This window comes from Serinus canaria, chromosome 13, assembly GCF_022539315.1.
Source record: "Serinus canaria isolate serCan28SL12 chromosome 13, serCan2020, whole genome shotgun sequence".
NCBI lineage: Eukaryota > Metazoa > Chordata > Aves > Passeriformes > Fringillidae > Serinus > Serinus canaria.
The window spans coordinates 2,471,439-2,485,617 of NC_066327.1; the positions used below are offsets into that span (position 1 = coordinate 2,471,439).

The window sequence follows — 14,179 nt, forward strand, 5'->3', positions numbered from 1 at the left end:
GAGCTTTATTCTGTGAATGTACAACAATGTAGAAAACTCCTTGGAATTCCCTCATCAGCCATATTCTCTTTAAAAATACATGTATTGGTTTTAAATCAACATCCTCAACCACATTCAATACTCCATTTATACCCTTAGGTTTAGTAATTCACAGAACTTCAGCTTCACAGATTCTTACCAATAAATCCCAAAATGCATGCATGGCTTGGTTTAAGAAAGATATTTTACTTGTGTTTCATACACAAAAAAAACTGATAATCAACAGTGGCTTAAAAAATTAACACTACTCCACTTTTCCACAAGTGTACAAAAAAGAAATAATGAATTTACATTCAACAGTAAAGCTTAAAGTCCACTCTAATAATAGTTGCATTGACATTCACATACACAAGCACAGAATAAATATTTCAGGATCCTTATAAGAGCATACAGCATACATACAGTACTTGAATTTTACATAAGGAGTGTTAGTAGGGTCAGAAATCCATAATCTCATAGAAAAGTAAAACTAAAGTCAGAAAAGGTCGTGTGGGAGGTAACACCAAGGTACTGCACAGAGCTAGCAGGTTAGTAAATCCATCTGTGTGAGGAGTTTGCTTCTGCTTCTTCATATCAGGACAGTTTGTTTGCAAAGGTGTATTCAAAGTGCAGAATAATGCAAAAAACAAAAAAAAAGAGAGAAGATATTCTTGTATTTATTAATACATGCAAGAGGCAGCCCCCAAGTCACCCGACAGAATAAAGCTGTGATTGGCAAGTGGCCGATATAGTACAGATGGTCCAGGCAATTTTTCTAAAGAACTTTAATAGCAGCAATTGTAATTTATAATGGCTCTAGACTGACTTCTGTTTGGGTCAAAGGGCATCATATTTCTTTAACATTTACAGCTATATTTCTTTATAAATAAATATCTCAAATAACAAATAGCATAGTTAACATTACTTTTTTTCTCTGTTTTGCATAAGTGTCGTGGAAAAACTCTGACCTTTTCAGAGACATCATGTGCAAAATAATGTGGAGATAGGGACACACAGCATCACAGTTACATTCCTGGGATGTCAGCCCAGCCCTTGTTACTCTCTGAGGGCTAGCCTTACCAGGGTAATGCAGGGCTTTAAGGGATAATTTTTCCAATGGCTTGCTTGGTAAAGAGCTAGAATTTATGGTGTCTTAAAGAGCTGTAAATGTGACGTTTCATTTGAAGCAGTGTGTACAATACGTCATGTATAGGAGTCGGTATTTCCACACAGTGACTTCTCAGGATTTGTCTGCTCATCTCCTTTCAGACATTTTTTCCCCAGCCTGAACATCTTTGAACATTTGTGTTCATTAGGTGTTTCCTCTGTTGCATATTTACCAGCTCGTCTTGCATTTTATAATCTGATCTCATATCACCTAGCTGACATCTGCACACAAATATTTCCAATCAGATAGAGGGTGCACAACATTAAAACTTTTAAACCTGTCCTGTAAGTGTCATCAAGACAGGAGCACAGGAACCACAGTGCAGAGTCCAACCTCTCACTGGCTGTACTGTGAAGATTCTCCTTTTCGGCGTAGGAGAAAGGAAACTTGTGTCTGCTTTTTAGATTCTGAAAACAAGCCAGAGTGGAGAAAAAGAGTTAACACCAGACTTAATAAAGCTTTTAAGACAAAACCTGTTAAGCAATTTAGACAGACACTGAATTTCCTGCTCATTTTCTCAAGTCTGTACATACAGGAAATGTGTTAACAGTAGGAAGAAGTTGGGATTTGCTACATAGGAGAAATCTGCCATTATTACAAAAACTGGCTAAGAGGGTTTTTTCAGTATAACTCCCTCACTGGTCACTGTTCTCAGTGGTGCTGTTGCCCTTTTCCTTTTTCTCCTGAGTCTTGTTTCCCTTCTTCTTTTTCTTCTTTTTCTTGGTCTCTTCTTTCTTGCCAAAGGTTATGAAGTCACTTTTGTCAATTTGGCTGTTTGGTGGCTCCTGCCGGATGGAGATGATTGCAGGAGATCCTGGGATAATGAATTTGTCTGGCAACTCACCAGGACCACCTTGTTTGGAATTGCCCGGTCCGAATTTAAAGGTCCAGCTGTTGCTGTTCACACCAGCTCCCACTGGGGGGGACACCTCTCCCGCCTCAGGCTCTGAAAAAGTCAAAACAGCGAGAAAAGCTTAAAGCATCTTTAAACACAGGCACTCGGTGAGCGGCAGCTTTCTGTCTGAAAGGCTTCAGCCTACAGCAACTCTCGCTTGCCTGGCTGCTCATCTGGGGGTTAGAACCTCATCTGGTTCCTGTCCAGCCTGCTCAGTGTCTGCATGCACTGACCCCCTCCTCGTGCTCCTGGCTGCAACAGGCTCTGGATCCCATTTTGTTCTTTTGGATTTGAAGTGTTTGGAGTAAGAGATCGCTGTGATGCAGCCCATTGCAGAGTTTTACAGCAGGAAACACAAGCACGTGCATTGCATGGCAAGAGGTGTGTTTGAGGGTGCTGAGCCTTTTGGGACAGGGTTAGAAGAGTGGCCAGGGCAGGGGGTGACAGCCCTGGCATTATGCACATCCAGGTGGGCATTTCAGCAAACCAGCCTGTGATGGATGTGCCCAGGAATCCTCGTGCAGGGAAAGAAGGGAGAGTGTCAAGAGGCTGGAATGGAGCCAGGCTCTGCTCCGGGGTGCTGAGCAGCAGGACCAGAGGGGACAGGAATGGATCAGGACAAGAGGGGACAGGAATGGATCAGGACAAGAGGGGACAGGAATGGATCAGGATAAAAAGGGACAGGAATGGATCAGGATAAAAGGGAACAGAAATGGATCAGGACAAAAGGGAACAGGAATGGATCAGGATAAAAGGGAACATGAATGGATCAGGACAAGAGGGAACAGGAATGGATCAGGATAAAAGGGAACAGGAATGGATCAGGACAAGAGGGAACAGGAATGGATCAGGATAAAAGGGAACAGGAATGGATCAGGACAAGAGGGAACAGGAATGGATCAGGACAAGATTGAACAGGAATGGATCAGGACAAGAGGGAACAGGAATGGATCAGGACAAGATTGAACAGGAATGGATCAGGATAAAAGGGAACAGGAATGGATCAGGACAAGAGGGAACAGGAATGGATCAGGACAAGAGGGAACAGGAATGGATCAGGACAAGAGGGGGCAGGAATAGATGCCCAGGAAGTTCCACCTGAACATGAGGAAGAACTTCTTTCCTGGGCAGTGACTGAGCACTGAACAGATTGCCCAGAGAGGTTGTGGGGTTCCCCTCACTGGAGATATTCCAGGAGCATCTGGATGCAATCCTGTGCCGTGAGCTCTGCTTGAACAGGGAAGTTGGACCAGATGAGCTGCTGTGGTCCCTTCCAAGCTGAGCCACTGTGTGACTCTGAGCTGGTGCATCCCAGAGAGGAACCTGAGGCCAAGCAGCACGTGTGTTTGTGCGTAGGTATGGATGCAATGTGGCTGAGCAGCAGACACAGCCCCAGAGCAAAACCAGAATGACCTGAAGTGCCTGGGCAGAGCCACTGCAGGATTGCTTCCATCAGGGTGCACAGTCTGGTCTCAGAAACATTCACAGTCTTCACAGAACCATAGAATACCCTGATATTCTCTCTAAATCACAGTATTTTATACAGGCAAATATAAAGTGAAGTTCTATCCCCAGTTTTAGGCTTACAGGATGAAGTCAGTTTTAATTTTGTTTCCATTATTTTGATTAGATTGAGTTAATCAGATTGAGATGTTTGCGTATGATGCTCTGACGAGGACAAATTTCTAGCAAAATAAAATGCTACAGAATTAGGTTTTCCTGTGAGAGAAAGCCTGAAGACTTGGTTGTTTTCTTTCCTTTTATACTTTGAACATTTGTTGTAATTTACAGAACTGCCAATTTTGAATAGGAACAGCATATCTATTTTAATGTATCATGGTAAGTGTTTTAGCAGCTGTGATCAGGGGAAAACTCAGTGTTTATGCTCTGATGCTAAAGCCCTCAAATCAGATGAAAACTTTCTTATCTACACCCTAAAAGTGCAGTAACAAAACATGGGACTCTCCCCTTTGTAGCACTCCTGGCCACACCCAAACCCTCAACACCACACAAACAATTCCAACTCCACTGATCTGATTAAATCTCAGCATCACGTATCAGAGCTGTCCAGCTGAAGAGGCAAAGATGCTTGGGGTAAAGAAGGAGGGGGAACTGTGATGGGAAACCATTTCAGAGGGATTCCATGTCCCTTGGAAGAGGAGATGAGGACACTGGATGGGGGAGAAGAAACTGAGAAGTCCAAGGTCTCCTGCTGGTTAGAGAGGGCAGGAGGAGAAAACAAAGCAGACATTCTAGAGGGAGATCCCCAGTGATTTGCCAGCAAACACCTGGTGCTGGCTGCTCTGTACCCCTGCAGCCACAAAGAAGAATGCTGTATTAATTTCAGCAGCCCCTGTATTTCTTAGTCTTTAACAATTCTTCATCTTCTGTTATGTTGCTTGTGCAATTTTCTATTTTATGAAATAAATGGTGTGTGGTGCACGCAGACACAAGGCTCTGCTTTTAGGTTCAAAAGCTGAAAAGACATTTTACTGCCTGACAACCTTTCTCCTGCCTGGCAGCAAAACAAGGCTGGGAAGCAGGATTCCTTTTTTAAGCTTTTCTGTAGTGATGCAGCAGGTCCATGTTACAAAGCTCAAGAAATGTGTGTACAAAACACACCAGAACCATCTCTGAACCCATCAGAGTAAGAGGTCTGGCACATGAAATCTTTGGCATCTCTGATCCTCCAAGGCACATGAACATGATACAACTGCTTTTGCAATGTGATATTTCATCAAAACTAGAAGAATTGTACACTTTGTATACATTGTACAATTGTACACATTGTACACTTCTTTTCCCCCTAAGATTGTACTTACTGATGGAGAAGCTTTGACTTTATGTTCTGCTGATGTTGTTTCAGTGACCTTGACCTCTCAAGTATCAAATAGATTTTCTGAAGTTATTATTAAAAGTTTCTCTGTTTTATCAGTTGTAGCTTTTCTGTACATTTCTATGGTCCTAAGTAGCAGCTTCAGATTTTTTACATGTTTCCTGCAAGTAACAACAATGTCCTAGAAAGTCCTTTCACAATAAATGCATTAATATGAACCAGCTTTCATTTCTGCTTAATAAATTGTTTTGTTCAGGTACCTTTTAGATCACTTTTGTTTCCCTGAGATGACAAATTACAAAGTTGGAAAATGTGTGTCTTGGCCTTTTTCCAAATTATTAATCAATTGTCTTTCTGCTGCAATACAAAACTGTGAGCTTTCCTATTGCACATAAAAAATTAAGCCCTATTTGACAAATAAATCCTCTCTTTCTCCCAACAAGCCCACACAATATGCATTCCAAACACTGGCCCAGAGCCAACACTCTTCTTCTGTTCCTGGCAGGAAAAAGGCAGCTGAAGGTGACCTCAAATCATGTTTGACCCACCCTTGCTCTGGCTGGGGAAAGCCCTGTAGCAAAGAAGAGTAGAAGAATTCCTTTGAAGAGCAGAGGGTGAGAAGTCTGGAGCTGCAGGGCCACAGCTGGAGCTGCAGTGCATGGCTGGGCCACCTTGGTGTGAGCACAGAAACATAAAACGATAGAATGGGGTTGGAAGGGACCTCAAATATCACCCAGGTGCAGCCCCCTGCCATGGGCAGGGACACCTCCCTCTGGACCAGGTGGCTCCAAGCCCCATCCAACCTGGCTTTAAATACTTCCAGAGATGGGGCAGCCAGAGCTTCTCTGGGCAGCCTGAGCCAGCGCCTCCCCACACTTACCTTGTATTCTTCCTAATAACTGATCTAAACCTTCTCTCTGTGGGTTTGAAACCATTCCCCTCGTTCTGTCATCCCAGGCCCTTCCAAATAGTGTCTGTCCATCTTGTGCACTCCCCCCAGGGACTGGGAGAGGCAGTAAGGTCACCCTGAAGTGTAGGAATGTGCCCTCTCTTGATGGAGTGACCAAATTATCCTTTGCCTACTTAAAAAGGAAAAAAGCCCAGAAGTTTCTCCTCAATTTGGTAAAAAGACACCTCATAAGACCTTTAAGACTTCACCTCAAACCTAAGGCTACCCAATTAGAAAGAAGTCAAAGAGTCCCACCTAAATAATTCCCTAGAAAAAAAAGAGAACAAAGGAAATAATCACTTTTGTGGGATGTTTTAGCAAGAGGAAGAACCTCTTGCCCCAAGCTCAAGTTTTCTCTACAAGAACCTTGTTATTTTGCCTTTTATTAAAACTTTTCTGTTTCCAACACTACCTCAGAAGTCATCCAACCAGTTTTCTACCATTTGAAGTAGCTAGGCTATCTCAGGTATGATAGAACCTCTAAGAGCTCATAAGACCTAGCTCAAAGAGAAAACCCATCATGAAGCTTCTTTTCTCCAGGCTGAGCAATCCCAATTCTCTCAGCCTTTCCTGGACAGCTGCTCCAGCCCTCTGATCAACTTTTGAGGCTGAGCACAGGCCATGGGACAATGACAGGAACTTCATGTTATCCATTTGGCCACACAAATGCAGTGACATGCAGGAATCCAGGGTATCCCTGAGGCAAAGAATCTCCTGGATGAAACCTCTTGCCAGATTAGTGGGGTACACATCCACATCTGCACTGCTGAAATCTAATTCAGAGCAGGAAAACGACCCTTCAGTCTGGTTCTGACTTGGCAAATCAACTCAGCAGATGAAGTCAGTAACACTGGCCACAAAAACATCTGACTTCATGCATCCAAACACAACAAACCATCCCACCTGCCCTGGAACCAGGATTCTCTCAGACTGTGGGGGTTTGCCTGCACCTGTGTCTGGTTTTGTCCCAGCCCCTGGATATGTTTGCTGTCCATATGAACTAAGCATTTTAATACTCCTTAATACTCACTAAGCCAAAGGAAACTAATTATCCTTTCAGCTGTGGGGAGAGCTTGCATACAAAGAGATAGAGACACAGAGAAGCTAATGAGTTAATAACCATAATTTCCTACAAGTGGGGCTTCTCCAGTCCTCAGGAAATGTCTCTTCTGCATGATTTACCTGAGAACATGGGTGTTTATCTGTATTGGCAGGCTGGAAGGTCACAGTTCAGCTGTACTGACAAAGTTGTATGTTTAGGCATTTCAGATCAAGGATAAATGTCATTTACTACCTAGAGTCCAAGGCTTCCTTAAACATCTCTGCTGTTTCTTATCAGCAGGGATTCAACAACAAAAGCTTTCTACTCCTGTGTCATTTTACATTTAATGGGATCAGTTGTGCTTCTTTTGCATATTTTCTGCATCTTTAATTGGATGCTTCAAATTTGTTTATTAAACTTAGAGGAAAATCTAAATAAAACAAACCCCCTGGTTATATTTATAACACTTAATTTAAAACATTACACTTCTTTTCTTCCCGCAGCTAGAGAGGGGGGTTGCCAGAGTTCATACATAAAAGCCAAATCCAGTCATTTCCTGGGGTAATTTTTGGGATTACTTTGAACCTTTTCTTTTATTCTCAAGGAATACTTTAGACTTCATGTTCAATGACCAAATAATTAAAATTTTAAATGCTTGCATGCAGCAGAACCCAAAATCTAGGCTGCACCTGCAGGTCCTGATGCTTCTTTGCCTGTGTGTCTGCAAGCTAAAATGGGAGATGAACTTTTCACCCCTTCCTTTTCCCACTCTCACCGAAATACAAATGTCTCAGTAGACTTTAAATGGAAGCCAGAGCAGCAGAGACTCTGCAGTTGAGTAGGTCACATATTTAGCTGGCATGAAAGGACTTCTAGGCTGTCTTTCAAAATCCTTCTTTTTCCATCCCGTGACTGCTGTCTGAAGTGCACGGGCAAACTTACACAGGAAAAAATCCTCCATATCCTCAAATCACCTATGTGAAAGCTGGAGGGAATAGGGTATGGTGTAGAGCTAATGCTTTTTCTCTTCCAGAGGCATTTAATGGTCATGTATTGTAGCCCTCTACCTCTCACAGGACTTGAAAAACATAAAAACCTCAACAGGCACTGCTTCAACAAGCTCTGATTGCTCTGGAACACCTGATTTCCTACACAGTGTCAGATACAGAGGGTCATGTCTGCCTGGAGAAGCTGTGGCTGCCCCTGGATCCCTGGCAGTGCCCAAGGCCAGGCTGGACAGGGCTCGGAGCAGCCTGGGACAGTGGGAGGTGTCCCTGCCCATGGCAGGGGTGGCACTGGATGGGCTTTAAGGTCCCTTCCAACCCAAACCATTTCAGGATTCTACGTGGATGTCACAGTGTCCAAGATTCCAGAAAGGGAGCAGGCTGCAGGTGTCCCCTCACCTGCATGCTCCAGGCAGTCCTGCTCTCAGCACACAGGTTTTCAGAGGTACCCCTGCTCTGTGCAGGAAGCCTGGACACCAACAAAGAACCAGATCCCTAAAATTTAACCTGTAGTAACCGTAGGTGCCTACAATTCTTTTTCTTAAAGAGTTAAACATCCCTTTCTTAAATTCAGCCACCAGAAATGTAGGCATCCAATCTACCATGTCTAACTGAATTCATGCTATGGGCTATAAACAAAGCACCTGGTTTAAAAGCTTGGTTTAAGAGGTATTGAATTGGCCTTGAGGTATTGAATCCTTCTCACTCTCTTTGGAGCCTTTCTTGCTTTCTACAGCCCCCTGACAGGAGATTGTAGCCAGGGATCAGCCTCCTTTCTCTGGCAACCAGTGGCAGGACAAGAAGATGGCCTCAAGCTGCACCAGGAGAGATTCAGGTTGGACATTAGGAAGAATTTCTCCACAGAAAGGGTTGTCAAGCATTGGGAGGAGCTGCTCAGAGAGGTGGTGGAGTCACCATTCCTGGTGGTGTTCAAGAAATGACTGGACAGGCACTCAGTGTCCAGTCTGCTTGACAAGGTGGTGATCAGTTGGATGCCATGATCTTGGAGGTGTTTTCCAACCTAAATGGTTCTGTTGAAAAAAATTCAAATTTTCTTTGTTCCTCTCCTTCCTCTGCTGGAGACAGCTAACTTTTGGGTAGCTAGTGAAAAAGGAGCTGAGTTCTACCAGCTAAGCAGCACCATGGCTCAGTGGGTGTTACACTAATGACCATGCCAGAGCATTCCAGAAAAAAGAAGAAGTTTGAAACTAATCTCTTTAACAGTGGCAGCCACAAAAAATCCTGTGCAACTGTCTGCAACTTCCCCAGCCCTAATCTTTTCACAGGATTTTCACTTAGGTAGGCATTGGCATCTTCTGTCCAAAAATGCCTGAGAGAGCACAGCCATGTTGTTAAGGTTACCCCATTTCCCCCCCTTCAAAGGCCACATTTTAGTTGTGACAGCAATGCCACCAGTGCAGCTCAGAAGCTCTGGTGCAGAGCTCTGAAGCACAGGTCTGTCACTGAGATTTAAGGTGTGGAATTTGCAAATTCACTCAATGGAAGGGGCTGGCTTTCACAGCCTGTAAAACCATCCAAGCTGAGAGGTAATGCTGAGCGATGGGTACAAACAGTCTGAAACTGAGATGTCTCCTACATTTGGGGCAAAATGTCTGCTCACAGAACATAGCATCACTCAGCCCAGGAATCCATATCCCAGCAGGTCTGGGCTGTCCCATCAGGCCTGCAGTTTCTCTCTCCCTGACATTTTCGTCGCTTTTGGGGAGGCCACATGGTTTTCCCCTGACCGTGCACAGCCCCAGAGCTCCAATCTGCTGTTTACTGAGAACAGGTGGTGCTCACTCCCCAGAATGTGAGCTGCCCATATATCCTGAGTGTCATGAACATCCTCTCCACCTCCTATGCCTCTGCTGCTTTCTTTAGGAGCCTTTGTCAGAGGAGGGCTAACTCATGTTAGAACAGATGTGCCCCTGCTCAAGGGGGAGAACAGGAAAGCATTTCTGTGCAGCTCTGTCTCCCTGCAGAGACATCTTTGATGTGTGACATGCTCAGCCAAGACAGCAGCTTGTTTTCACTCTCTTCCACCCCTCCCCACTTTGTCCCTGTCTTTAAAAATTTGGTAGCTCGTGGAAGCAGAAAATATAAAAGCTTTCAATCAAAATTAAATTTAAAGGAAATATTTTTCAATGTTCCTTTTCTAGACAGCAGAACACGAGGGCTGAAGCCACTGTAAGACTCAGAACATCCCATCATCAATCACAGCCCCTTCTGTCTGCAGGTCAAAGTAGCAAAACACATTAATTAAATGAATTTGTTTAAAACTGAGATCAGGCAATAAGCAGGAAGCAAATTGCAGGGAAAGCTAGTCATTAACCTGATTTCTCTCTTCCCTGCCTCCTCTGCTGATGCTGTACTGACTGCAGCTCCTGCCCCTGGCAGGCTTAATGAATATTCACCATGATATAGAGTCTGAAACAGCACATCCAATGCAAACAGCATGCACTGAAAAACCCTCTCTATGTCATTTGGAGGATCTCTGTGGACATTCTGGCTTCACTGATCATCCCTAAGCCTTTTGGGGATTAAAAGGCCCATTTAATCTTTCTCTTTTTTTTTTTTCCTGGAAAACAAAACAACCCAAAAACTCAAGCTCACAAAAAAAAGAAAGCGAATAAAAATCCATCATCAGCATGATAAAATGACAGAAATAGAACTGAAAGACAGAAACATTATTTAATCAGGACAAAACTGAACCAGTTTAACTAACACTTTGCCAAATAATCCCAAACATCACGAATTACTTCCTCAGACTGGAGTATTAAACAAAAAACCAAATAATTCTCACTCTGCCCTCCCATCTCTTTTACCTGTTCTGCATTAATGAAGCTGGAGGAATGAACAAAATGGAAACTTCTCCCCACCAGGAGCCTGCAGCTTTAATCCAGTGCTTGGGTTTAAAGTCAGTATCATTAAACAGGGTAATTACAGCACCAATGTTGTGGGAGATTTGTAACCCCCCACTGCTCCAACATCCAGGCACAGAGGTCACTTCCAGCTCACTCTCAGGTTACTGTCCATGCTGACAGTGACAATTCATTTAAATTGAGATTTTTTTACCTCATTATAAAAACCAGTCTTACATGGCTGTGTATTAAAGGAATTGTCTCAGCTATCAAATAGCTCTGCCAGCATACTCTGAAATTTGTGAAAGCATAATTTGATTTGCTGCCTACCACAGCCTGCTGGGGCCAGAGCACAGCCCTGGTAAATGGCTTCCTGCAGCTGCTGAAGGAGCAAACAGAGCACGGGGTCTGCAGCTCCTCTCACTCTTCTCTGGCTAAAAACCACTTTTCTTCCCATAAAAATATCAGGTCATATCCTTCTGCTGCTGTACTTGTGCCCAGTCCTGCTCCCACAGGTAGAATTTCACCCCTTTCCTCCCCAAACTGAGGGTTAAATCTGCTGCATCCCTGAGACTGCATGTGCTCACATCCAGGATGCTCCTTATCATCTTTTGAGCTCTAATCCCTTGTTGGACCTGGGGGATGCAGCACTGAATGTTTGTGTTGCTTGAAGAGGGGATTAGAGAGACATTACCCCTGAAACATAAGAAAAAATATTTTTGGGGGGTATTTCCCCATATCTGCAGGCTCACAGTGTCTGTTTTTAAGAGTTCATGGCTGAAAACAGACCCCTTCCCCTCCATCCCCCCAAAATTTAAACCTAAACCAACCAAACAAAAAAACCCTCCAAATTATTTTCATCTTCTAAATGTGTTTTTAACTCTGTGTGGACAGTTACAGCACCAGCCATTCTGCCCTTGTTCTGGTGCACACAGTCAGGTAAAGAGCAGAGAATAGGGCAGGAAAATTGAAACTGGAGCTGGGGGGATGGCTCTGCCCTTCAGTACCTGGGAAGGTGTGGGCAGTGGCTGAGGATAATGTTCCCCTGAAGATCTGTGGTGGGTTGGTCTCAATACCATAAAGGAAAGGCTTTTCTTTGCTTTCATGTCAAACCAGGTGCTGTGCAGCCTAAATGTCCTAATTAAATGTCCTCAAATGCCCTAAACTGAAAGACTGGAGCAGGAAGCAGCTACCCAGACCTCTGCTGAAGGCTGATTTGAGGAGTGCTTGGCAACACATCCCAAAAAGGTGGACTTGGAGTCAGAAATTTAGAAATTTTTGAGCTTTGTGGCTCATATCTTTTGGATGTGACCAGGAGAGGGGATGGCACTCCAACCATTCCAGGAGGCTGCTGCTGTGGGTGGGGTTTGCCTCTGTTATATAAGGACAAGAAAGATGGTAAAGAGAGCAAAAGTCACTGAAGAAGACAAAATCCTGAATGTCAGGAGGGCAGAACGTGTCTGTGCACTGCTTAATCTACATTCTGGAAAGCCAGTTCTGGTTACTGTCTTCTGTCAAATTTAAATAAAAAAATAATTTTGTTCTAGCATCCAAGCCCTTTTATGTGAGAGACAACAGGCTCACGGAGCATCATCGATCCTGCAGTGAAGGTGAAGAGGAGGAAACATTTCCTGGCTGCTGCTGGAGCTGTGACAGTGCCTGCAGGCAGCCAGCCCCCTCCTCCCCTGGCTCCCCGAGCTGCTGAACTGAAGCCAAAGCACAAAGTGCATCCTCTGCAGGCATCTCCTGCCACTGGAGGCCACTGTGCCTCTATGGGGTGACACAGGATCCTCCTGGGCTCCTGTCCACAGCCCCAGGGCCTGCCTCAAAGCCTGGCTGTGACTGATCCCCAAAGAAGGAGAATTTCCCTAAAGGAAAGGCAGGGTTAAAGGTTTGAGTATTGGATTTCTATTTACAAGGGCATCGAGTGGCAGGACAAGGGGAATGGCTTCAAACTGACAGAGAATAGGTTTAGATCAGATTTTAGATAAAAATCCTTTGCTCTGAGGGTGGGCAGGCCCTGGCACAGGGCTGTCTCTGGATCCCTGGAGTGTCCAAGGCCAGGCTGGACAAACTGCCAGCCCTGAACAGCCTGGGGCGATGGAAGGTGTCCCTGCCCATGGCTAGGGGGTGGAAACAAGATCTTTAAGGTCCTTTCCAACCCAGGCCATACCCTGATTTTGTGATTCTGTGTTTCCCTGGACAGGCTTAGATTGGTTTTGTTTGTGTCTCTCTTGGAGAGGGAACACTGCTAAGACAATTGACTTCAATTCTGTTCCTCCCTCCTGCTCCCCTCAACAAAACTTTATCAATTTCCAACCTTTACAGTTCTAAACAGCTCTGAAATAAATTTCCAGCTCTTTACAGCTCTCACACCTTCCACAGGTACCTTACCTGAGCACAGCCCCCATTACTGCAGGTGCACAAAGAGCAAAGGGTCCAGCACAGCTCCCAAAACCCAGTGGGGTGAGCAAGAGAGAATCCCCTCCATTTAACTGAGCACAATTCATAGAAAGGCAGTAACTATGGAAACCTGAAGCATCAATTTTAGCCTTTCAAGGCAGAATCTAATTTTAACCAACTAATTGGGTGCTTGAAGTGGTAGTGAAAGAAAAAGGGACACATTTTTGTCAGTGCTCTTGGAGGCATCTATTTTAAACATGAATGAATGTGTGAGCTTCACCATTTAGAGAGGACAGGAGAGTAAAGGAGCAGGGACACACGAGAAATGGTCTTAGAGATAATTTTTTCTTACTTTCCTCATCATCTGTGTTTAGCTCACAGACTTCAACCATTCCTCCTGGGCTCTCACCCCAGAAGCCCAAACCATTGCAATCTCCAGGCCAGAGGATTACAGGGTAAAGCTTCCTGCTTGGATGTTCTTTAAAAATCCCCCAAACACACAAAGCACAGACAGTGGGAAATGCAGTTCCTTGTCTCTCAGAGGCTGGAGATGCCTCTGAACCTCAGAGCTGCCACCTGCTCCCTAGCTGGCTCTGGCTCTGATCTCAAATAAAGGGATAGTTTTACAGTATTTTGTAGATGAAACCTGAAACTGGCCTTTTCTCTATCTGTGAAGGGGAAGAAAGGGTACTATTAATGTTTAATTTAGTTTGATTTTGTTATTCCCAACTGATTTCATAATATTAAAAGTAAACTATACCATGCAGGTACATAAAATTCATTCAGACCTACAAATCCTTCAGCTGACCTACTTTGACTAGTTTATCACTAAACCTCTGCAAACTTCTCCTCCCCTGAAAGCCAATTAACCAAACACTAACCAGTGCCTATTTTGATTCTCTGTTAGCCAGTAACCTGCCCTAAAAGACATCTGTCACTGTAATACCTTCCACAAAATGGGCTGTGGAATTGGAACATCCAGAGCCTCAGAACAGACTCT

General features: G+C 44.2%; 1 protein-coding gene across 1 annotated transcript in view; it reads right to left on the minus strand.

Annotated features, from left to right (window-relative positions):
* Nucleotides 1-205: 205 nt before the first annotated feature.
* The window catches only part of LOC103817213 (protocadherin alpha-2), a 144,409-nt gene continuing 130,435 nt past the window's right edge, over nt 206-14,179 (minus strand). The window contains exon 5 of the mRNA XM_050979600.1: nt 206-2,132. Within this exon, the coding sequence (XP_050835557.1) occupies nt 1,822-2,132 (311 nt within the window). The 3' untranslated portion in view covers nt 206-1,821. The remainder of the gene's footprint in view (nt 2,133-14,179) is intronic.